At 45.7% G+C, this 24944-nt stretch overlaps 1 protein-coding gene across 3 annotated transcripts in view; it reads left to right on the forward strand.

Moving 5' to 3' along the window:
- AOPEP (aminopeptidase O (putative)) overlaps nt 1-24514 on the forward strand; it is a 374694-nt gene extending 350180 nt beyond the window's left edge. For 2 of the 3 annotated variants that reach the window (XM_060014998.1, XM_060015000.1), the window contains 3 exons: nt 19105-19191; nt 21063-21207; nt 24317-24514. In XM_060014998.1, the coding sequence (XP_059870981.1) occupies nt 19105-19191; nt 21063-21203 (228 nt within the window). In that variant the 3' untranslated portion in view covers nt 21204-21207; nt 24317-24514. The other variant, XM_060014999.1, reaches the window with a different exon arrangement.
- The last annotated feature ends 430 nt before the right edge of the window (nt 24515-24944 follow it).

Genomic DNA, 24944 nt, shown 5'->3' on the forward strand with positions numbered 1-24944 from the left:
ATTGAACATAAAAAGGAGACTGTTGGGGCCTGGTGGCACAGTGGTTAAGAATACGCCTGCCAGTGCAGGGGACACAGGTTCGAGCCCTGGTCCGGGAAGCAGCTAAGCCTGTGCGCCACAACTACTGAGCTTGCGCTCTAGAGCCCGCGAGCCGCAACTACTGAAGCCCGCGTGCCACAACTACTGAAGCCTGCGTGCCTAGAGCCCATGCTCCACAACAGGAGAAGTCACCGCAATGAGAAGCCCGTGCACTGCAACAAAGAGCAGCCCCCGCTTGCCTCAACTAGAGAAAGTCCTTGTGCAGCAACAAGGACCCAATGCAGACAAAAAAAAAAAAAAAAAAGGAGACCGTTGTGGAGGGTTGGAACGGTGTGGTGCAATTAGCAAAGTGGTTTTCCAGGGTAAAATACAAGGAGCCCGATGGAATGGGAGCTTCCAGAAAGGCAGTTTGACACCTGCCATATCCAACATTGGGCAGGTTTGTCACCGTTTCTTCCCAGGGACAAGGGGTCTGGCTCCTTGGCTCCTTGACATGGTCAAGCTCAGGTTGCAAATCAGAGGGTCAAACATTGATGGATCTGAACTTGAGGATGTGACCTATAAGTAGTGTGACTTAATATCCATTTTTTAAAAAGCTAAAACAGTCCTGGTGAGGGACGCAGCTGTCATTTTGATACAGCGTTGTAATTTGTAGAGTTTGGAAAGCTGGGCAGGGTATGGATTGATAAAAGGGTTGGGGTGATTTTCTTTGGTTGCTTAGACATATTGGGATTTTAAAGCATGTGCGTTTTATAATGTGGGATAAAAAGCTCTTATATAATTCTTTGGTTATATTTGTGTATTTTTTTTCTTTGTTGTATTTGGTTTATGAAACACTTACTGCTTTAGAACATTTCTTCAAAGTCAGGAAGATATCTCTAGATATTTCTTCTTGGCGTTTTCTTTCTCTGTTATTCAGTTCAGTGCCCCTAGAATTTTTCTGTGGAAACCTTTGGAGACCAAAAAAGTCTCCATTGCTTTATGCAGTGATACAATGATTTTTGAAAACTGATCTAAAATGACAAAGGACTTTGTTTTTAGATGAGTTTTCTTCTCTTGTTCCTGAGGCCAGGGCCTGCGTTTTATTCACCTTGAATTGTTACAGGACATTGTGGCTGATCAGATGTTTGTTTAAAGAAAAAATGAACCACTGGTGGCATAATCTGCCTAATTTTTCTGAAAAGACCTTTTAAGTAAACAATTATAATCAGTCAAAGCAGTTAGAATTTATCTGTTAAATTAAAGAGGAAAAGAGCATTTAACGGCGGGCTTTTAGCTACAGGTTAGAAAAGTCCCTGGTTGCTTATTCTTTGCCATTCTTTCTTCCATGTACTTAGCAGCACGTCCTACTGTATAGATATTTGGAGATTTAAGGGGCATTATCACCTCTTGCCATCTGTGTATGGTCCCCCCCGCCGCCAAGTCTGTACAGATTTTCTCAGAAAGATGTGGAGATGTACACATTTTCTGGGTTAATAAATAACATTGCCCTGACACTCTTCTTTCAATAGTGCCCCAAACCCAGCTACATCTCCTGTTCCTTTTGTCTTTAATGCTGTTGTGAGTAAAATCAACATGTGGGGTTTTATTGGTGTTTCTAGGTTCTTTATACCTCCATCAGTAGTTTATATATTTTTGTATTAGATTTCTGTACTGAAATCCACACCCAAAAAAAGCACACAGTTGTCAGTGAGCCACTGCCATTTTCTTTCACAATTATAGAGTCTCATTCCCATGTAAAGTTTGCCTTCAGTGCCCTAAAATAGAGGACTCACTTTTGCCAAAATACCTTTCCAGATTGCTCTTCTTCCCTCTGGTGCCTTTCCGGTGCACCCTCCTTTGCTCTCTAGTTCCATGGTACACCAGGATTTGAGAGTTCGCTCTCTCTGGCCTTCAAGCTGTGGAACCTTCAGGCTGTAGATAAAATGAGCTCTTCCTGTAGTCTGTGGGAGGCTCCCACAGCGTCAGCGGCCTAAGTATGGTCCCTGAACCTGCCCTTTAGGGAGGAGGCGGTGCTCCATAGATCCTACAGGATTCCCTGGCAGCTTAATGCCTCTTAGGGGCGAATGTTTGTGCTGGTACCAGATAGCAAAGAGAAAACAATTGTATTGAATTCAAATTGTTTTAAAAAATGAAAGGACCCCTGTTTATGTGCAAATGATGGTATTTTGTGTTTGTCAGGGCACGAAATTTAAAGATCAGCAGACTTTATGGGGTGGCACTAAAAATGATTTTTTTAATATTATTACTATTAATTATTATTATTATTATTATTATTATTATTTTAATGGTATGCGGGCCTCTCACTGTTGTGGCCTCTCCTGTTGCGGAGCACAAGCTCCGGACGCACAGGCTCAGCGGCCATGGCTCACGGGCCCAGCCGCTCCGCGGCATGTGGGATCTTCCCAGACCGGGGCACGAACCCCTGTCCCCTGCATCGGCAGGCGGACTCTCAACCACTGTGCCACCAGGGAAGCCCTAAAAATGATTTTTAAAGCTACTTAGTCTACATGTTGCTGCAGCTTTGAACCACATGGAATTGTGTTCCATAGACCAACTGATCTGTGGGTAGGAGCAGATGACCACGCCGAGCGTGGAAATCTACAGGCACTGGGGAGAGCAGCCAGCCAGCCAGCAGCAGCCCAGAGCAGGCTTGTCCGCCTGGCTCTACTGTCAGGACAGCAGGTGGTCTTCTCAGGAATTGACTGCGTAGAGTAGTACCATTTCCTGAAACAGCCTTCCCCAGCTGGACTCTAGGCTTGTTTTTAATACCAACTTTTTTTGAGAAATAATTCATATACCATGTAATTCACCCATTTCGAAGTGCACAACAGTAGTTTTTAGTATGTATTCACAGAGCTGTGTAACCATCACCACAGTCAATTATAGAATGTGTTCGTCATCCGATCGCAAAGAAACCCTGTACCCTTTAGTTGTCATTCCCATCTCCCCCCACTCCAGTCCCTGGCAACCAGACTACTCTTCCTGTGTCTACAGATTTGCTTACTCTGGGCTTTCATGTAAATGGGATCACATACACCTTTTGTGAATGGCTTCTTTTCACGTAGCATACTGTCTTCAGGAATCATCCATGTTTTGCACGTATCAATACTTCTTTGCTTTTTATTTCCAAATACTTGTGATGGTATGAGTAAACCCCATTTGTTTAACTGTTCATCAGTTGATAGACATTTGGATTTTGTGGCTGTATGTGTAACGCTGCTGTGAACATTTGGGTGCAGTGTTTTGTGTGGATGTAAATTATCACTTCTTTTCGGACTTATACCTAAGGAGTAGAATTGCTGGCTTATATGGTTAGTTTATTTAACTTTTTAAGGAACTGCCAGGCTGTTTTTCAGAGCACCATTTTACATCTTTACCAGCAGTGTGTGAGGGTTCCAGTGTTTCTTCATCCTTGTCAATATTTGTTATTGTCTGGCTTTCATTTTAGCCATCCTACTGGGTGTGAAGACCTATCTCATTGTGGTTTTTTGTTTTTAAACATCTTTTTTTTTTTTTTTTTTTTTTGGCGGTACGCGGGCCTCTCACTGCTGTGGCCTCTCCCGTTGTGGAGCACAGGCTCCGGACGTGCAGGCTCAGCGGCCATGGCTCACGGGCCCAGCCGCTCCGCAGCATGTGGGATCCTCCCGGACCGGGGGCACGAACCCGCGTCCCCTGCATCGGCAGGCGGACTCTCAACCACTGTGCCACCAGGGAAGCCCTTAAACACCTTTATTGGAGTATAATTGCTTTACAATGTTCTGTTAGTTTCTGCTGTATAACAAAGTGAATCAGCTATATGTATACATGTATCCCCATATCCCCTCCCTCTTGCGTCTCCCTCCCTCCCACCCTCCCTATCCCACCGCTCTAGGTGGTCACAAAGCACCGAGCTGATCTCCCTCTGCTATGCAGCTGCTTCCCACTAGCTATCTATTTTACATTTGCTAGTGTATATATGTCCATGCCACTCTCTCACTTCGTCCCAGCTTACCCTTCCCCCTCCCCACGTCCTCAAGTCCATTCTCCACGTCTGCGTCTTTATTCCTGTCCTGCCCCGAGGTTCATGAGAACCTTTTTTTTTTTTAAGATTCCATATATATGTATTAGGATATGGTATTTGTTTTCCTCTTTCTAACTGACTTCACTGAGTATAACAGACTATCTAGGTCCATCCACCACACTACAAATAACTCAACTTCCTTTCTTTTTATGGCTGAGAAATATTCCATTGTATATATGTGCCACATCTTCTTTATCCATTCATCTGTCGATGGACACTTAGGTTGCTTCCATGTCCTGGCTATGGCAAATAGTGCTGCAGTGAACACTGTGGTACATGACTCCTTGAATCATGGTTTTCTCCGGGTATATGCCCAGTAGTGGGATTGCTGGGTCATATGGTAGTCCTGTTTTTAGTTTTTTAAGGAACCTCCATACTGTTCTCCATAGTGGCTGTATCAATTTACATTCCCACCACCAACAGTGCAGGAGTGTTCCCTTTTCTCCACACCCTCTCCGGCATTTATTGTTTGTAGATTTTTTGATGATGGCCATTCTGACCGGTGTGAGGTGAAACCTCTTTGTAGTTTTGATTTGCATTTCTCTAATGATTAGTGATGTTGAGCATCCTTTCATGTGTTTGTTGGCAATCTGTATTTCTTCTTGGGAGAAATGTCTATTTAGGTCTTCTGCCCATTTTTGGATTGGGTGGTTTGTTTTTTTGATATTGAGCTGTGTGAGCTGCTTGTCTATTTTGGAGATTAATCCTTTGTCAGTTGCTTCATTTGCAGATATTTTCTCCCATTCTGAGGGTTGTCTTTTCATCTTGCTTATGGTTTCCTTTGCTGTGCAAAAGCTTTGAAGTTTCATTAGGTCACATTTGTTTATTTTTATTTCCATTTCTCTAGGAGGTGGGTCAGAAAGGATCTTGCCGTGATTTACGTCATAGAGTGTTCTGCCTATGTTTTCCTCTAAGAGTTTATAGTGTCTGGCCTTACATTTAGGTCTTTAATCCACTTTGAGTTTATTTTTGTGTATGGTGTTAGGGAGTGTTCTAATTTCATTCTTTTACATGTAGCTGTCCAGTTTTCCCAGCACCACTTATTGAAGAGGCTGTCTTTTCTCCATTGTATATTCTTGCCTCCTTTATCAAAGATAAGGTGACCATATGTGTGTGGGTTTATCTCTGGGCTTTCTGTCCTGTTCCATTGATTTATATTTCTGTTTTTGTGCCAGTACCATACTGTCTTGATTACTGTAGCTTTGTAATGTAGTCTGAAGCCTGGGAGCCTGATTCCTCCAGCTCCGCTTTTCTTTTTTCAGGATCGCTTAGGCTATTCAGGGTCTTTTGTGTTTCCATACAAATTGTGAAATTTTTTGGTCTGTGAAAAATACCATTGGTAGTTTCATAGGGATTGCATTGAATCCATAGATTGCTTTGGGTAGTATAGTCATTTTCACAGTGTTGATTCTTCCAATCTAAGAATGTGGTATATCTCTCCATCTGTTTGTATCATCGTTAATTTCTTTCATCAGTGTTTTATAGTTTTCTGCATACAGATCTTTTGTCTCCTTAGGTAGGTTTATTCCTGGGTATTCTGTTCTTTTTGTTGCCATGGTAAATGGGAGTGTTTCCTTAATTTCTCTTTCAGATTTTTCATCATTAGTGTATAGGAATACCAGAGATTACTGTGCATTAATTTTGTATCCTGCTACTTTACCAAATTCATTGATTAGCTCTACTAGTTTTCTGGTAGCATCTTTAGGATTCTCTATGTATAGTATCATGTCATCTGCAAACAGTGACAGTTTTACTTCTCCTTTTCCGATTTGGATTCCTTTTATTTCTTTTTCTTCTGTGAGTTCTGTGGCTAAAACTTCCAAAAGTATGTTGAATAATAGTGGTGAGAGTGGGCACCCTTGTCTTGTTCCTGATCTTAGAGGAAATGGTTTCAGTTTCTCACCATTGAGGACGATGTGGGCTGTGGGTTTGTCACATATGGCCTTTATTATGTTGCGGCAGGTTCCCTCTCTGCCTACTTTCTGGAGGGTTTTTATCATAAATGGGTGTGGATATTTGTCGAAAACCTTTTCTGCATCTGTTGAGATGATCATATGGTTTTTCTCCTTCAGTCTGTTAATACCATTTATCACATTGATTGATTTGCATATATTGAAGATTCCTTGCATTCCTGGGATAAACCACACTTGATCATGGTGTATGAGCCTTTTAATGTGCTGTTGGATTCTGTTTCCTAGTATTTTGTTGAGGATTTTTGCATCTATGTTCATCAGTGATATTGGCCTATAGCTTACTTTTTTGTGTGACATCTTCGTCTGGTTTTGGTATCAGGTTGATGGTGGCCTCGTAGAATGAGTTTGGGAGTGTTCCTCACCGTGCTATATTTTGGAAGAGTTTGAGAAGGATAGGTGTTAGCTCTTCTCTAAATGTGTGATAGAATGTGCCTGTGAAGCCATCTGGTCCTGGGCTTTTGTTTGTTGGAAGATTTTTAATCACAGTTTCAATTTCAGTGCTTGTGATTGGTCTGTTTACATTTTCTGTTTCTTCCTGGTTCAGTCTAGGAAGCTTGTGCTTTTCTAAGAATGTGTCCATTTCTTCCAGGTTGTCCATTTTATTGGCATAGAGTTGCTTGTAGTAATCTCATGATCCTTTGTATTTCTGCAGTGTCAGTTGTTGCTTCTCCTTTTTCATTTCTAATTCTGTTGATTTGAGTCTTCTCCCTTTTTTTCTTGATGAGTCTGGCTAATGGTTTATCAGTTTTGTTTATCTTCTCAAAGAACCAGCTTTTAGTTTCATTGATCTTTGCTATTGTTTCCTTCATTTCTGATCTGATCTTTATGATTTCTTTCCTTCTGCTAACTTCGGGGGGGTGGTTTTGTTCTTCTTTCTCTAATTGCTTTAGGTGTAAGGTAAGGTTGTCTATTTGAGATTTTTCTTGTTTCTTGAGGTAGGATTGTATTGCTATAAACTTCCCTCTTAGAACTGCTTTTGCTGCATCCCATAGGTTTTGGGCCATCGTGTTTTCATTGTCATTTGTTCCTAGGTATTTTTTGATTTCCTCTTTGATTTCTTCAGTGATCTCTTGGTTATTTAGGAGCATATTGTTTAGCCTCCATGCTTCTGTGTTTTTTACAGTTTTTTTCCTGTACTTGATATCTAGTTTCATAGCGTTGTGGTCAGAAAAGATACTTGATATGATTTCAGTTTTCTTAAATTTACCAAGGCTTGATTTGTGACCCAAGATATGATCTATCCTGGAGAGTGTTCCATGAGCACTTGAGAAGAAAGTGTATTCTGTTGTTTTTGGATGGAGTGTCCTATAAATATCAGTTAAGTCCATCTTATCTAATGTGTCATTTAAAGCTTGTGTTTCCTTATTTATTTTCATTTTGGATGATCTGTGCATTGGTGAAAGTGGGGTGTTAAAGTCCCCTACTATGAATGTGTTACTCTGTCAGTTTCCCCTTTTATGCCTGTTAGCATCTGCCTTATGTATTGTGATTCTTCTTTGTTGGGTGCATAAATATTTACAAGTGTTATCTCCTCTTCTTGGTTTGATCCTTTGATCGTTATGTAGTGTCCTTCTTTGTCTCTTGTAACAGTCTTTATTTTAAAGTCTATTTTGTCTGATATGAGAATTGCTCCTCCAGCTTTCTTTTGATTTCCATTTGCATGGAATATCTTTTTCCATGCCCTCACTTTCAGTCTGTATGTGCCCCTAGGTCTGAAGTGGGTCTCTTGTAGACAGCATATATATGGGTCTTGTTTTTGTATCCATTCAGCCAGTCTGTGTCTTTTGGTTGAAGATAAGACCAAATGCTAATCCATTTACATTTAAGGTAATTATTGATATGTATGTTTGTATTACCATTTTCTTAATTGTTTTGGGTTTGTTTTTGCAGCTCTTTTCCATCTCTTGTGTTTCCTGCCTAGAGAAGTTCCTTTAGCATTTGTTGTAAAGCTGGTTTGGTGGTGCTGAATTCTCTTAACTTTTGCTTGTCTGTAAAGGTTTTAATTTCTCCATCGAATCTGAATGAGATCCTTGCTGGGTAGAGTAATCTTGGTTGTAGGTTTTTCCCTTCCATCACTTTAAATATGTCCTGCCACTGCCTTCTGGCTTGCAGAGTTTCTGCTGAAAGATCAGCTGTTAACCTTATGGGGATTCCTTTGTATGTTATTTGTTGCTTTTCCCTTGCTGCTTTTAATATGTTTTCTTTGTATTTAAGTTTTGATAGTTTGATTAACATGACTCTTGGCGTGTTTCTCCTTGGATTTATCCTGCACGGGACTCTCTGAGCTTCCTGGACTTGATTGACTGTTTCCTTTCCCATGTTAGGGAAGTTTTCAACTATAATATCGTCAAATATTTTCTCAGACTCTTTCTTTTTCTCTTCTAATGGGCCCCCCTATAATTCGAAAGTTGGTGCGTTTAGTGTTGTCCCGGAGGTCTCTGAGACTGTCCTCAGTTCTTTTCATTCTTTTTTCTTTATTCTACTCTGTGGTAGTTATTTCCACTATTTTATCTTCCAGGTCACTTATCCGTTCTTCTGCCTCAGTTATTCTGCTATTGATTCCTTCTAGAGAATTTTAAATTTCATTTATTGTGTTGTTCATCATTGATTGCTCTTTAGTTTTTCTAGGTCCTTGTTAAACGTTTCTTGTATTTCCTGCATTCTACTTCCAAGGTTTTGCATCATCTTTACTATCATTACTCAGTTCTTTTTCAGGTAGACTCCCTATTTCCTTTTCATTTGTTTGGTCTGGTGGGTTTTTACCTTGCTCCTTCATCTGCTGCACATTTCTCTGTCTTCTCATTTTGCTTAACTTAACCATGTTTGGGGTCTCCTTTTTGCAGGGTGCAGGTTCGTAGTTCCCGTTGCTTTTGGTGTCTGCCCTCAGTGGTTAAGGTTGTTTCAGTGGTTTGTATAGGCTTCCTGGTGGAGTGGACTGGTGCCTGTGTTCTGGAGGGTGGGGCTGGATCTCGTCTTTCTGGTGGGCAGGGCTGCATCCGGTGGTGTGTTGTGGGGTGTCTGTGGACTTAGTATGATTTGGGGCAGCCTCTCTGCTAACGGATGGGGTTGTGTTCCTGTCCTGCTAGTTCTTTGGCATGGGGCATCCAGCACTGGAGCTTGCTGGCCATTGGGTGGAGCTGGGTCTTAGCCTTGATCATAACTTCCCAACCTCCAGAATTTTTGTTCAGCCTGTTCATCCATGCGTTTACTTCTGTCGGCAGTACTGGAAATGCACAGGAGTTAACAGGAAAATCCGAATTATTTTCTGGAAAACTGGAGGTAAGATGACTCGGGAGTGACAAGACACAAAGTACAGTGGGTGGCGGTGAAAGAAAGCCAGGGTAGGAGGTGGCTGAGGCGTGGAGCAGTGCCCTAGGGGGGTGGCAACTTCCCACAGGGACCCCTGCCTCTAGAGCATCCTCTTCCAGGCGTCGACGCCCCACGGGGCCCCTCTCGTTGTGGTTTTGATTTTCATTTCCCTATTAACTAATTATGGTCAGCATCTTTCCATCTGTTTATTGGCCACTTATACATCTTTGGAAAAATACCTAGTCAGATCTTTTGCTCATTTTTAAACAGGTTTTTCTTTTTATTATTGAATTATAATAGTTTGTATATTTTAGATACAAGATCCTTATCAGGTATATGATTTGCAAAAATATTCTCTCATTTTCTTAGGTTGTCTTTTCACGTTCTTGAAAGTGTCCTTTGAAGCACAGACGTTTTAATTTTGAAGCCATCCGATTCACCTGTATTTTCTTATTTTGCTTGTGCTTTTGGTGTCAGATCTAGGAAACCAGTGCCTAATCCAATGTCTAGAAGATTTATGTCTGTGTTTTCTTCCAAGAGTTTTATAGTTTTAGCTCTTACATTTAAGTCTTCGGGTTTAATTTTTAAAGTTCATTTCTCTAGCTTCTGTAAGGAAGGTATTGGAAGAAATAGCCACTAAGAAGAAACGGGAAAGGCAGGGTTGAATTTTTTCATGGAACACGTGGTAAGGCTGGAAATCGACTGAGCTTAGGCTGCCCCGTTCAGCAGTTGGTGTCTTTTCTTCCTTTGTCTCTTAGTTTGAGTGGCCCTTTCTCAGGGAGTCTCCTGACTGCATCCCTGGGTCACTCCCATTGCCCTCATTGCACCCTGTTATCTCCTGTCAGGGCGTTTGTCACAAACATGAGTCTGCTTCTGCCTGTTCACTGGATTTTTCTTAGACTTTCTACTGAACTATAAGCTCAAAGAGGGCAGGATCTTGTCTGTTTTTTTCACCACTTCATCCTTAATACCCAGTACTTATTTTTTTGGAGAATGACGTTTCCTGGATCTCCAGGTATTCTGGAATAGAGTGACTAGTATATGACAGGATAAGGTGATTGGATAACTAAAGCTATAGGGAAACCCCTTCAGGAGGGAGCGAACCTTTCTGGCAGACTTGGTGAGGCCCTCCGGAGTCAGTCACGTCTGCCCCTGAGGAAATGGAGAGAAAGCACGAGTGCCCCTTCAGAGCTTCTCAGAGGAAGTAACCCATGGTCAGTTTTCTGCCAACAGTAAAAGTCCTTTTTTTAGCAAAGGCCACGTGTCGTATGTTAATGAAATGAGGAGAGGAGGTGGAATTCCATATTGGAATGTTTTACCATTTAGTGTGCCGTTCTGATAGGGAGGGAAGGCTCACTGTGCTGTATTTCAGGGTGGACTCAACATGGGCTACTGAGTTCTACTTTCTGGAGCCAGCTGCCTTGCATAGCATTACTGTCATTAATTGAAATAGTATATACATAGGAGAAGGAAGAAAGGTTGGGATTTGCCTGAGAGAACGTATGAAACTTGATGTTTGTCATCACCTTTGATCCTCACCGTCACTCCATGTGCACGCTTGGTGTGATGATCCCGATAGCAGGTTTGGACGATCCATGTTTTGCACGTTGCCACAGCTCTAGTTATAACTGGTAAAACCCGTTATTACCGGCTATGACCAGTTAACATAGAGCGGAGAGTTTTAGGGTCTGACTCAAGCAAGGTTAGCAAGAGCCCTTGCAAAAGAGCTGAGAGCCTCCGCTGCCTCGTTTGTTGTCTTAACTTCAGGGCGAAGGGGGTTTACTAGCCTGGCTTTGTGGCAGTACACAGAGCAACTTTTCGTTCCCTTTGGTTAAAACAGTGTTAAGATCTCAGCCCTTTGAGAGTAAGGAGCTGTAAGGTGAGAGAGAGAAGGAGAAGAGAAGTGTTGGAAATCTTTATGTGACGGCTGTACACTCAACTGTGCTCTCATCTTTTCTCATGAGAATGAGTAGATGAGACATCCTGGACCGTTACAGATGCCCCTAAACGAAATACCTGCTGGAAAGGCTGTCTGTTCTGGAGCTGCTCTAGGAAGGCCTCCCCACGCCCAGGCTGCCAGGCAGGCTTCCCTCACCAGCAGTAAACCCACTTTAAAGCAACGTTAAGTCTAATTTAAGGACGCAAATTAAAAAGGAGGTTTGTTTATTGCAGCGTTAGACTTATTAACTCACAAAAGCCATGAGCCTTGGTCTTTCTGTTTACAGATTATAAAATGGAACTCAAAATGAGGTTTAATGGGCTTCCCAGATCGTGTTCCCTGGACAGATTTTTTTTCCCCTTCAACAGTAAATTCTGAAATCAAAAGGACTTAAAAAGAGGAGTGCTTCCTGTCATAAATGGGATGGATGGCATTCTTCAAAGCATTTTACAGCTTCCAACTGTGCATTATAATTTCAAAGTAGCTGAAAAGCATTCTGAGTTTTTTTAAATGGTACGTTTATTCAGAAACATTTATTAAGCAGCTACTTATGTGCCAGGCATTGAGACAGGGCCTGGAGGTAGCCTGAAGGCTCCCAGGCCCACGCTCTCACTGAGTTTGGACTTTATTGTTAGTAAAGACATAAACTACTGAACAAGGAGACAGCAGTTTCAAAGAACATTGGGCTGGAGAGGATGTAAGACACAGCTCTGAGAGAGTGACCCATGGGGAAGCGGGTGGAGCTGAGGAATTCTGGGCCCAAGAGGTGAGTTCAGGGATGTGGACATATCAATATCAGGTCATTCCACTAACCTAGGGTGTGCTGGATGAGGTGGGGCCACAGCAGTGCCATCTAGTGTCACAGCAGATGTCCTTGACCTCTGTTGACTTGACCCCTCATAGCCTTCCTGGTAAAAAGCTAAAGGCCATTAACACTCTTTGGGACTTTCTGGGACACAGTTCATAGTTGATTGAAATGGACTTTTCTGGCATCGTCAGAGGATTGAAGGACTAATGGAACTGTAGTGTATTAATAAGGGGATGCCCTGCAGTTGTTACCACGTTAAAGTATATGGGCCACACTAAGCTAGTAAATCCAACGGCAGCAAATGGAGAATAAGGAAAAACACAAAATAATATATCCATGTTGTTTATATGTAAAGCTATCCGTTTATAACTTTTACTATTCAAAAATAAAGCAAGGGAAGCAGCTGTGTGCAGGAGCCACAGGTGCTTTTTCAGGCGTGGCAGTGAGTGTGCTCCAGGCTTGCAGTGACAGAAGCAACCCAGCTGATTTTCTGAGTCCGACCTTGACTGTGTAGTGTGCTTTGTTGACGGCACAGTGGCTAGCAGAACCAAGCTTGGGGTGTGGGCCAGGCTGTTAACGCTGAGCTGGTTCTGTCTAACCCTGCAGCGCGTCTGCTCAGCCTCTGTGACTCCACTTACTCCTCAGGCACAGTGAGGCTTCTGTGAGACCCTGCTTTGCAGACTCCACCTCGAAGGAACCCAGCCCCGCACACCCCCCAACCAAGGGAGTTTAGTGTTTAAGATGTGTTCTCCCAGACTGATTTAAACTGCTTGAATAACCCACGTATGTTTTTCTCCCTAATGTGTCCTTATATGTACTGGAATTACAGATTACATTTTTATTAAAAGAAGAATTATGTTTAAGGAAAGTCTGAAGACTCCTTTGGAAAATTAGTCCATAAGATAATAAGCAGCTTGTGGGGGAGCGTTCTCATGTAAGAATTATTTCTTTGAAGTAGCTTCACGGAGAACACACTAAAATTGAAGACCAAAAAAAAAAAAAAAAGAAACGAGATAAAAGGTATAAAAAGAGCACTGAGAATTGTAAAGTGTTAATGAACGCAGGGTCTGGGGTGTATAGTGATTTGCAGAGGAAGCGTCTGGTCAGCGAGGGAGATTGGGAGTGACCTGGTGGAGGGGATTATTCTTCTTAAAGTTCGTGTTTCCTCAGTGTTGGGTCCCCTACCCACAAGTGGCGCCTTGCATTCATGCTGGGCTGTAGGCCAAGAGGTGCTCTGTTTCCGAACGAATGCCAGAGCAGGTTTTTCGGCACAGAGGAGTGCAGTCCACGGAGGAAAGCAAAGTCCCCACATTCAAGAACACCCGAGATTTCCTGACAGAACGGGCAGAAGCTCGCCGGAGCCAGCTGGGGAGGGCCTCCCAGCTCTGTGTTCTCTGGCGTCGTGCTGGTGGATTTGGGGGGTTAGCACATCACTCGGGCAGCCTAAGGCGTGGGCTTCCTTTGCAGATCAAGGGTCAGCAGACTAGAGCTGGCTGGTCCAGCCCACTGCCCTTTTTGTGGTAAATAAAGTTTTATCTGAAGATAGCCACGCTATCTAGGGCTGCTCTTGTGATACAAGGGCAAATGGGGTGAGAAGCCATAAATGCTCACTGTGTATAGCCCTTGACAGAAAAAAATTGGCAACCCCTTGTTCTAGAGTTTAATAGGAGTTGGTTCTGGATGCATTAAAATTCTCAGATTGAAGAGATTGGGGGGCTGGTCTTTTAGCAGTTTTTCTTTCCTTTTCCAGGAGGGAACAATTAATAAATGAGAGGTACGTGTGGTTATATCACAGAGGTGCCCAGAGGATCGTGGGACTTGTCCCTGAATCTGAGCTGTGGTTTGACCCTACAAGGCAGGTCCCACTTTTCCAGCACTGCTGGAAGTCAGAGCGGCCGGCCAGAAGTCGTTCAGTTCACCTGGGCCTCTTGGGTAGTGATAACGTTCTTGAAATGGTAGAAGTGCCATGTGCCTGGAGCTGACGCTGGGGCAAGCCTGTCTTTACAGACGGGCTTGGAAAATTCCCAGGCGCCTGGCCCCTGGGTATACTTCCCCGAGGGTGGGTGGTAAGTACCGGCTGGCCCAGGCCTCGAGGAGGCCCCTCCCTGAAGGAGGCCCTGCTTCCTCTGCGGGTTCCCGCTGGCGCTGGTGTCTCAGAGTCCTGAGGCTAGGCGCAGGGCGGGCCGGCTCTTCTTCCTGGGCTGTGTTGTCCCATCCTCTCCCTCCCACTTCCCACTCCCTGCCAGTGCCTTCCCTCCTGGACACCCACCTGACAGGCACCTTGCTCCTTCGGTTTTCACCAGTTAACAAACTTTTCCTTGGAGTTGATACTATCAAGTTTTTATAAATTCAAGAAATAGAACTTTTGAAGTGGAAATGAAAGCCAGAAACATGCTACACCTGCTAAGAAGACAAGCACTTACTGTGTGGGAGTCACAATCCTAACGCTTGCTGCAGCGACCTGGGGCAGTTCCCACAGCAGCCCAGGGGCAGAGGCTCTCCTAGCCCCCGCCCTGGGGAGACAGCTCTGGATCAGGACCCAGTGGGTCATGAAATCACTTTAGTAGGTTGCCAGCCAGCATAAAGAAAGAAGAACAATAACTATCAGCAGTTGCATATAGTGAAGGAAAGTATTAAAAAAGAAACTTTTGTTTCGATGTGTGTGTGTGTGTGCACATACACATGTATACATATCATGTGAAATGTCTTGTATACCCAGGACACAGGTCTGCTCAGGTCTCCCAGGTGGCTCGGGCCTGCTACCACGGATGCACTCCATCCTCCCGGTGGAGTCCCTGCTGTGGGTCGGGGGTCCCCCATCCTGGAGCAGTTACAGTTACATGAATTATAGGAGGGTTTGAATGTCCTATCACCAAACGTGGGTCTGACATGAATGGGCTTCTGCAGACTTACCCTTCCTCCTTCCTGCCCCCAGTTCTGAGACCCTCCCATGTGCACCCAGCCCCAAAGAACCATTGCATTAGTGGGCACTCCTGGGAGAGCATTGATATTTGTGTGCTCCTCACCCTCTGTTCATGGAGGCTTTGGAAACCTGGAAACTTCTGGAATTCATTTCCAAAGGTGTAAATTAGCACTGCCAATTTAAAACCTACCCGCGCACTGAGGGAACCACCCATATCATTTTTCTGTTCAATGTCCCTTAAGCAGAACACTTTGAAAAGTGTTCGAATTAGTCCAACTAATTCTTGTTGGACCAGAGTATAATGGGTGCACACCTGTGTGTGCACATCTTCATTGTGGCAAGAGTCGGGGACCCACGTTCCCTTTCTCCATCATCATCATCCCCCCTCATTCCTGTGCCAGGGACTGCTAAATGCTTTGCTTGTGTTACGGAACCTTCAGCGTGCTGTGGGTGGTGGATGTGCTCCTGTCCTGGCAGGAGGTGGGCCAGACCATCTGCTGTCTGCACTGAAGACTCAGTGAGGAAAAGATGGGCCCGTGCTCCAGAGGCAAGGCTTCCAGTGCCCTGCGACACCACACGCTCTGGGGCGGCTGGAACGAGGGTGCTGTGCTCCAGGTCCTCCGACCCTGCTGTTCGCCGCCACGGGCAGCTCCGCCTCTTCCCACTCCTGAAACGTCCCTTTTCTGATTTTCTCGAGATTTCTTATTCTTTTTCTGCCCGCTCCCCCTTCCCTCGCCCTTGCCCCTTACCTGTCGGTGGCGTGACCGCATTGCTGGAATTCAGAGCTGAGGTTTGCTGGCTCGAGGCTTTCAGGTGATTCCTAGCGTGAGTTTGGAATGACTTTATGAACCTGAGTCACCATTGAAAAAGTCATTAAATTTTTTTCTCTCTCTTGAGACATTGCAGAATAATGTGAATATTCAAAGTGTAAGTATTGATTGGTGGTAGCGTAATGTATACACCCGTGAAATGCTGACGCTAAACGAACGGAGTCAAGAGGCCATAGACGCTTGTGGAAGGCCTTCCGGGCCCAGCTGTTCCCACAGATGTATTTATGTGGTGGTGTTTGTTTACTTTTCACCTCACTGAGGAAGTTAAAAGACAAGGTGACCACTACCACCATTAACTAATTAATTAATTAGAAAATAAAGAAGAGCAGATCTGCGGAACAGACAGCCTTCTTCTTAGAGACCTGCCTCTGCTTCTGAATTCTCTGGTGCTCCCCAGCACCGGGAACTTCACTTTCCTCCATTATTAACAGAGGAAGGAGCCAGATACAAGTGTGGTGACCTCTGTCAGGAATTTTTTTTTTTTAAGTTTCTCAGTGATCTGGAGAAAGGAGGTATTCCGTCAGTGCCCACCGTGGAAATATTGCCGGGAGAAATTGTGACACATGTCACTTTGCTGCTAGCTTTTCAGGAAGAGCCCCGTTCCAGGTGTGACAACTGGCCTTGCGAATTGTGGGTCCTGGACAGTTCAGAGGATAAAAGATAAAAATTTTCTTTGTTTCTCAAAGAAATGCGAAGAGAAGTAAAAACCCTGGACACAAGCAAGAGGTATCTGTTGGGCCTTCGGCCTCACACAGCATCTCTGTGATGTCTTTTAAACATCCTGTCATTGAAACTTTGAATTATGTTTAATTCTTTTTTAATGAAAAGGCTTGTTGTTTTTTCTGCTCTTTGTGGGGTAGAGAGAGGGGTTGGTCTGTATTTCCTGGATGCCATGTTAGCCTTCAGGGGTCAGAAGACTAGATCTTATTAATTGTGACAACTAACTATTTTTAACAGTAAGAGAAGTAGAAATGCTGACTTCATATTGGTTGTGAAAGAGCCTCTTTCACGCAGCTCAGCTCCTGGATCTTCTTCCAATCGTTGTAGTGGGACCGACCCTGCCTTTTGCCCCTCTGTGGACCTTATCCTCCTAGGAAACAGACCCCAATTTATGCTTTGTTATTTCTGTATGTGTAAATAAGATGAAGGAGAGCACAGGGAGAAGAACAATGGGAGGCCAGTAATACCTCCATTCTCAAAATCAGGTCTAAAAAAATATAGTGTCCCCAAGTTTTGGAGCGATAAACAACTGTCCTTGTCAAAGGCTTGGTGTGATCAGGTTGCAAAATCTAAGTCGTTAGATCACTGTCAGGCTGACAAGAGTTCTCTTATACTTGGCTCTCCTAAAAGCTGGTACAGCTGTCCCCCTGTGCAGTGGTGAGAAGTGAGAGCAGGTGGCCCCAGTCCCCTGACTCTCAGGCCGCATGGCGGACATCCCACCGGGCCACACTGACTTGCCGGGGCCTTCTCCTTTCACAGAGCTCGCAAACAAAAAGACACAGCACATCCACTGGTGCACGGATGGGACTGGTGGTTTCTGTGAGTTGGGACAGAAACGAGAAATGGAGGCATCCAAGGGCCCCATTTGGGTTCTGTCCAGTGCTCAGCCTTTGGTACTCAAACCAAAGCATGAGAGCGGGGATTTGGTTGTTCTGGTAGCTTCTTCTCTGGTTGGTGCAGTATCTGAGCTCTGTTCAATTGTTCTTCTGCTCCAGATATTTTAAGGGCTACCCTTTCCCTTTTATGGTGTTAATTTCTATTGGCTATATAGGGAAGAGAACATTTTGTTGAAGGTAGAAAGATTTCCAAGACCTGTCCAGCCCAACCTGCTTCCCTTTTGCTGTGATGATCCAAGGCTATTAGCTCATTTCCATGTGCCTCTGAAATTCCTTCATGAATGTAAAAAGTGTGTTGGCATCCTTTTCTTAGAAGTTCAAAGGGCCTGGCTGCCTGTAAGCAAAGGGCCCACCACCAGAACCCCCTCGTGTCTCAGAGTGCACTGTAGCTTAGGGGAAGGATTCTTCCCAAAAGATTTTTTCTTCATTCCTAATTGTTTGTGTGTAAATGCATTTATGGTGGATTAAAGAAGCGATCCGGCCATCAGTGGGTAATGGTATAATTTACAGGGGCCCCGGCCAGAATGTTGAAATTGCTTACATTCTACTATTGCCACAAATGGATTACTAGAAAGGGTCTCCCTCTTTCAAAGGCAGTAAAAACAAAGAGTGATGGAAGGAGGCTTTTTTATTTTTCAAATGCACATAATCACTTCCATGTATGGCTAGTGTTGAACCAATAATGGAATATAAAATGGTGGACTGCTCACCGGATTTAATTGCGACGGCTTTAATGCAGTAGAAGACGGCCCAGGACTGAATTCTTAAACCAAATGTAGGTAGCATCTCCACGTAAAGAATGTGTCTGAAGTGCCTGGAGATGGGGGGTGGTGCGAGACTGCCTCTTAACCGCAGACGCAGCCAGTGCTGGGATCCAGCTCCCCTGTTGTCTGTAGGGTTTGGGGGAGGGTTTCCTGGCAAATTCCTGCTTGTAAACCTTGTGTCACGTATCTTTACTAAAGGGCACCCACATTTAGCTTGTCTGTTTTCAGTAGGTCGTGCAGGCCTGCAGCACACACTCGTGGGCGTGTGGCAGGATCTGCCTGCGTCAGGGTGGGCTGCTCCCCTTCCTTCCCCTCCGGCAGGCACCCTGAGCTCCTCAGAGGGTGCGCTTTGCCTCTCAGGAATGTGGAGAGCAGTGTCTTCCTCCCTTTACTGTGTTTATTGTTGCAATCACCAGCACTGAACCAAATCGGTTATTGCAGGAAATTAAGTAGTTGTGGTTTATAAAGGAAACCTTCGTTGACAGCATCCTGCAGGGCAGAGCACCAGCCTGGCTGCCTGGGGATGTGTGTTTAATTTCCCAGTTAACGTTTTGCATTTATCTATTATCTTGCAAAATTGTCTTTAAAAACATCAAAATACCTAAGTGAAACATGCATCGTCTTCCCCTAAAGTTGACTGGCAGGCCCTCCTCATGAAGGAACCTCATGGTTCCTTCCTTTGTAAAAGAGATGAAATTAAAATGAAATTTAAAAGCGTCAACAACGTTAATATACTTCAGAGACTAACTTTTTCTAACAGGAAAGGCTCTCCATCATTAAACTTGTTAGGCCAAGGAAACCTACCAGTTTTTTGCTTACTGGATCTTCTCCTTTCTTAAGGTTCGCCATCGATGGTGTGAACTTGTTGTTAAGCACAAATACACAGAAGCGTACAGACACGTGGAGAGGTTCCTTCAGGAGGATCAGGTAAGTTTCAGTTTTCAGCAGATGGGGATTCTTCACATGCTGTTCCCTTACTATGCAGTAGACGTAACACGGGCACCCAAGTTGTTGACATCTCTATTTAAATAACAAATATTTAAACATTTTTCAAGGATTTTAAAGAGTTGTTAGGTGCTTACCTACCAAACTTCTGAGCTGATTTTTTTCCTCTGTCTTTGTATCCCATTGAATCATGTCCCTTAGAAGCTCCCTTGGTTTGACGTAACTGTGGCCCACTGCCGTTACCAAATGAAGCATGGGCAGACCTCGTGAGCTTTCTTCATCTTTGAACCTCAGATTCATTAGGTCAAGGTTGTGGCTTAGTGATGCCATGGTGTGTACCTGTGCCTTCAGTGGCCCTCGCTTAAAGTATGTATGAAGAGTAGACTGGGAGAGCCCCAGCTGGCTGGGACAGTCTGGTCTGTATCTGCACGTGCCACACCAAGTGGAACCCTGTGCTGAGATTCCTTCCCGTGAGAACTTTCCTCACTGTTCACCAGGGAAAGCGATCACCTTGCAAGGAGCCCACAGGAAGCACGTGCGTGCACGAACCCGTTGGAAGACGTTTTCCTTGCCGCCTCTGCTGGGCCGCAGTCTATGGGGGTCAGCACCCCGCCACACCGTGTCCCCCGGCGTGGCTGTCCGTGGTGGTGCATGTGCCGTGGCTTCTGTCGGCTGCGGGAAGTTGGCTGCAGCTCGTTCCTGTTGGCGTGACCAGTGCGTGCCTCTGAGTGAGCGTTCTGCCGGGCGCTGTGGGCTGACAGCATGGAGCCATGTTTCGGTTGGGGTGGAGAGCTGGGGTAGGGGCAACAAAGGGACTTTTGAGAGGGCCTGAGTACAGGGGGCAGCCAGCAAGTGAGGGCTCGTTATTCCCGCAAAGAAAAATACACGACTTTGTACCAGAAGAAATGTCACATTTGCACAGTGAAGCGAGAGGTGTTTGGAAACAGAGAGGGGAGCATAAGGACAAAATGTAAGAGCAACTTAAGGCCTGTTCTGAAAACCAAAATCAACTGCAGTATATTTGGAACCATGATCTTTGCCAAATAAGGATTACCATCGGCTTTTTCAGGAAAGAATTTTTGAACCCCTAACCACCGAGTTTTCATTTTTGCGCTGTATTTGAGATCCTTCTTTTAATTTGCTCCAGGAGAACGTAATCTGTAGCATAACTAAGCTTAGAACAAGAGAGAAGGCGGAACCAAGTGGATCTTTTGGTTTTCCAGAACATAACTGGCTGTTTTTAAAACTGTAGGAAAAATGCAGATGTGAGTCATTGTTCTCGAAACAGAAGAGCCAGTGTTTGCCGCGGTTGTGGGGCCCGTTGAAGGGAGCTGGCAGGCTGGGCTGGAGCAGCAGGCATCTTCCAGGGCGGCCCGATGGCTCTCCCCACCCATGGCGCCATGTGACGGGGTGGTCTTCGTTCCCCAGCTGTGCTAGGCACACACTTTCCTAGGAAGATGGCCTGTGTCTGTGTGACATACACACGGCGCCTCGGGTGCTCCTTTCAGCTGCGGGGGTTTCCACGGGGGTCAGTCACCATGGGAACCTCCCTGTCCTCGTCAGCCATCACTAGAGAAATGCTCGCAGTGTCGTCAGTTCAACCACCAGGGTCTGTTGACGGAACTGATAGCCGAGAATTCCTTGGGGGTTGCAGCGAGAAGAACAAGAAAGAGAAGGGGATTGAAAACTGCAGGTTCCTGAAGTACAGCTGTTCAGCCGTCTGTCTTTTCTAGGGTCTTTGTTAACTTCCAGACCAGCAAGTCCGTGCGGAACAAGCACAGACTGTGCACTCGAGCGCGTGGGGACACACGATTGCCTTTTCTTCAGCTCTCTGGCCTCTGTGCCTTCCGCAGGCCATGGGCATCTACCTCTACGGGGAGCTGATGGTGAGTGAGGATGCCCGGCAGCAGCGTCTCGCCCGCAGGTGCTTCGAGCTGAGCAAGGAGCAGATGGACAGATCCTCAGCAGAGGTGGTGGCCGAGATGTTATATTAAAGAGGTGATTCTCTCTCTTTCCTTTCTCGTTGCTCGGCTCTGAGATTCCTCTTAAGAGCTGAGTGAGCCAGTAAGCCGGGTGGTGAGCTGAGGGCCGCTTCCCTTAGGGTGCGGGGGCACCTCGTCTGGCCGAGCGGCCACTGGAAAGCCCGTGCCGCCCACCCCGGCGGAACATTCTTCCTCGGCGCCGTTTCGGCCACTTCCGGTTTTGTTATTTGTGGGGAGGGAGTTCGCAGGAGAACATCCTGAGCTGGTTAGAAGGTGCGCTGGAGAGCCTCGTGTAACCGTGAGCCGCGTCTTCAAGGGGAAGGCCGGCGCGGGGGTGTGTGGTGGGTTCCCCACACCTTGAGCTGTGAGCAGCCATGTGAGAACTCGCGGTCCCTCGGGCTGTCCCCGCCTGGTGGGCGAGGCTGGCAGGTCCTTCCTCCCCGGTGTCCTGAATTTCTCCACATTGCGTGTCTGCTGGCAGGCGGGCAGGTTACCTCGAGTGGGAGTCCTAAATATTTAAACTGCTTCCTCTCTTAAATGTGCTTGGCACTGACCTGTTACGTTCACGTTTTAGCAGTTTTTAACTGTGGATTTCTGCATTCTAAAAGTGATTTAGCAATGGTACATAAAGGTTTGTAAGTAGAACTGTGGGATTATAAGTGGGTTTTTTTGGTCTAACGTCATTTCTCTGACTCTCTGGTTTGCTTTAAGGTTTTACATGATATTATAGGGTATGTCTAATTTTGTGTTTTTTAAAAGCAGCATCAAATTTCAAGCATTTTTCATGTCATATAGCTTCTCTATAATTTTAATGGATATTTAAGATTTTATGTTGATATTCTTAACCTATTGTGGGATATTTAGTTTGCTTCTAATGTTTTGCTCTTATAAAAAACCATTTCTGTCTAATATGTTTTACTGTCTTATTTATCTGAAAGAACTCTAATACTAAAGAGAGGAAAGGTTTTCTAAAGTCTGGTTCTGTTCTTCCAGAAGAGTCAAGGAGCCATGTTGGCCAGGAGAGGAAGTGGTGGGAATAATGGCCACGATTGTATATCTCGTAGCAGAGCAGCTATGTGCAGGCTTCCCCAGAGCTCCCCTGGGGCAGCTTCAGAGCCTGTTCAACGACGGGCCAGTTTAAAACACAGAACAGTTACACAGTTAGGTGTTGCCAGCCTCATATAGTAATCAGGATAAATCGTATTTCTCTTCAGATTTTTAATTTCACGGAGAGTTTGTGTTTCTTGAAGTGTGTGAAACTGCAGTGGTGCAGGCTATGCCTTTGATGTTCCCTGGGTTCCAAATTGTGGAGAAACCACCGCGGGCTACACAGCTTTGGCAGTTCTTCATTGTGATGTTTTTGCCCCAAGCAGGCAAAGGAGTAGTCCCGGTCACAAGCCTGCTCTTTTCTCACCGCCCCTCTGTCCCTGCCCTTCTGGATGAACACAGGGTCATGTGCACACCCTTTCCCCCTGCTACCCCAGAACAGCTGGTCAGTGCATTTTTCATTTCATCTTCCAAAGCTGCACTGGCATGTGGATGGTCATCTGTGAGTCCTTTGATTTTAAAACATTGTACCCCTAGGACGCCCAGTAAATGAATAGTGAACAGAAATAAAACCCATTTGGTAGTGTAGCAGGCCTGGAGGTGGTGCTGTCACCTGGTGCCCGAGGAAGCTGGTGCGTGCGGTGTGGGCAGCCCTGCGGCGCTGCCCCCAAGTGCTCTGGCTGCTTGGGTTCCTGGCATGCTGATTTGTGACTTAAGATTAAAATCACATTGCCAGGGATTACCACGCAACCACGACCCTGACTGCTCCTCCAGAAGCCGTAGTTACTCTCTCTCTGCAGTTCGGGGAACAGATACATCTCATAGCTCCTCTCTGGAAACAGAAGAAGCCAACAGCCGTGGAAGATGCTCTCCAGCCCTTTCATTATGCCCAGCCGACGACCTCTCTGACGAGGTGCAGAGCTTAGCTGATTGGTGAACAGTGACTGGTTTCCGCTTTGTTCACAGTGGCTAAGTTCTGCACCTGAAGAGAAGGTGAGATGGGGACAGTTAAGTTGGACCTGCTGGGGCAGAGGCCGCTGCTGAGCGGTCAGCTCGGGGACCGAGCACGATTCTGGAGGACGAGAGCCTGCCTGGCCCCAGCGAGGATGCACTTTGTCTTGTTACGAATGCAAGGAACATACCAAAAGTCTACGGAAATATAAATCCGCTAATTAGACACCGGTGTCTGAAAGTTCAAATGTATGGAAAGCTGCAAAATTATTCTTTTAAAAATCTAAATAAAACCCGGTGAACCACGAAAGTCGAGTAAGCCCACGTCAGCAGTCGATGGCGTGTGAGTAGAGCTGGGTACTTTCAAAGGAGACTCCCTGTTGTGATTTCCGAGCACGGTGAACTCTCTCTTGTATTTGCAGTCCAGGTTTCTGTGTCTCCTGCAGCCGCCCGCGGGACGAGGCTGAGCGAGCTCCCAGCTGAGGCACTGCTTCTCCGGGCTGTCAATTGGACCCGCCCTCCGGTGCCTACTGAGCTGATATCAGTTCTCATTTTACACACTGGCTCAGTTCAGCAGGAACAGGAGTCGAGCCCTAGAGCAAAGCCTTCCTGTCGTGAGTGCCCGGCGGCTCGGGAGCTGGGGCTGCAGCCGCACGAAGACAGGCCCGAGCGTCCGCAGCAGAGCTGACCGGCGGCGGAGGCCCCTGCGTATGTGCCCTGTGTGTGGGTGTTGCTAGAGCTCTGCTGACATGACAGGAACGAACTTCCACCCATTGGCGCCACGCCTGCCACGCAGGCAGTGCATACCTCTGTCACGGTGTAGGACGGCCCGAAAGCAGTCGGAGTGAGTGCGGGACTGAAACAGGCTGCCTTTCTAGTATCTGTCCTGTGAACGGAGCCCAAGTTATAGCCGCCGGCTTTCACAGCCCTGTGTGAGCAAAGCGAGTGGCACATGGCGCAGCTGTAAAGCCCCTCTCGGGGCTGTGAGATGTGCCCTGGCCTCCTCCTGTCCTCCGCTCACGGCCCTCTCTCCAGAGCCGAGAGCAAAGGCACACACAAAGGTACTTGTTTACAAGAATTCCTCCGTTGTGACTGGGCAGTAAATTTTATTGCTGTTTCCTTTGCAGGAAAGATCACAGCGAGATTCTTTTTCATGCATCTACTCGTAGCCCTGGTGGGACCAGGATCACATTGACCCTGGACATCAAAGGAAGGATTATGGGGCTGCTAAAGCCATCAGCCGGCAGCAGTGTGCACACTGGGGCGACCTTCCCAGAGGCCGTGGCCCTCACGGTGGAGCCCGTGTCAAAGGCACATCCTTGTAAACGGTCTCCACGGGGCTGTGTGATGCCTCTGTGCCCACCCTGGCTGTGCCACCTCAAGATCCTGAATCTGAATTGAGTCTCCCCTGTGAGTTCAATGCAGTTTTCACACAAAGATGGAAGATACCTGAGGCCCGTCGGAAGACCTGCTGAACCTCCTCCATCCGTCCCTCAGCATGTGGATGTTTGTTTCTGTGCTTCCAGAAGGTCAGGGTTTCTGCGTACTGGGACCACCTCTGCGGGATTACTTTGATTGATAGGTCCTGTATTTAGATTTTCCAAAATTTTAGTACCTTTTGGTAGAAGTACAGGATAACACTCGAAGATGTATTAATAATAAAATGTAATGGATTCGTTTTTTTTTTTTCTTCCTGTTTGCTTCCTAATTGAATACTGTTTTTGAAAAGGAAAAAAAAAAAAACGTGGAAGAAGA

The sequence above is a fragment of the Delphinus delphis genome, chromosome 6, assembly GCF_949987515.2.
Source record: "Delphinus delphis chromosome 6, mDelDel1.2, whole genome shotgun sequence".
NCBI classification, from domain to species: Eukaryota; Metazoa; Chordata; class Mammalia; order Artiodactyla; family Delphinidae; genus Delphinus; species Delphinus delphis.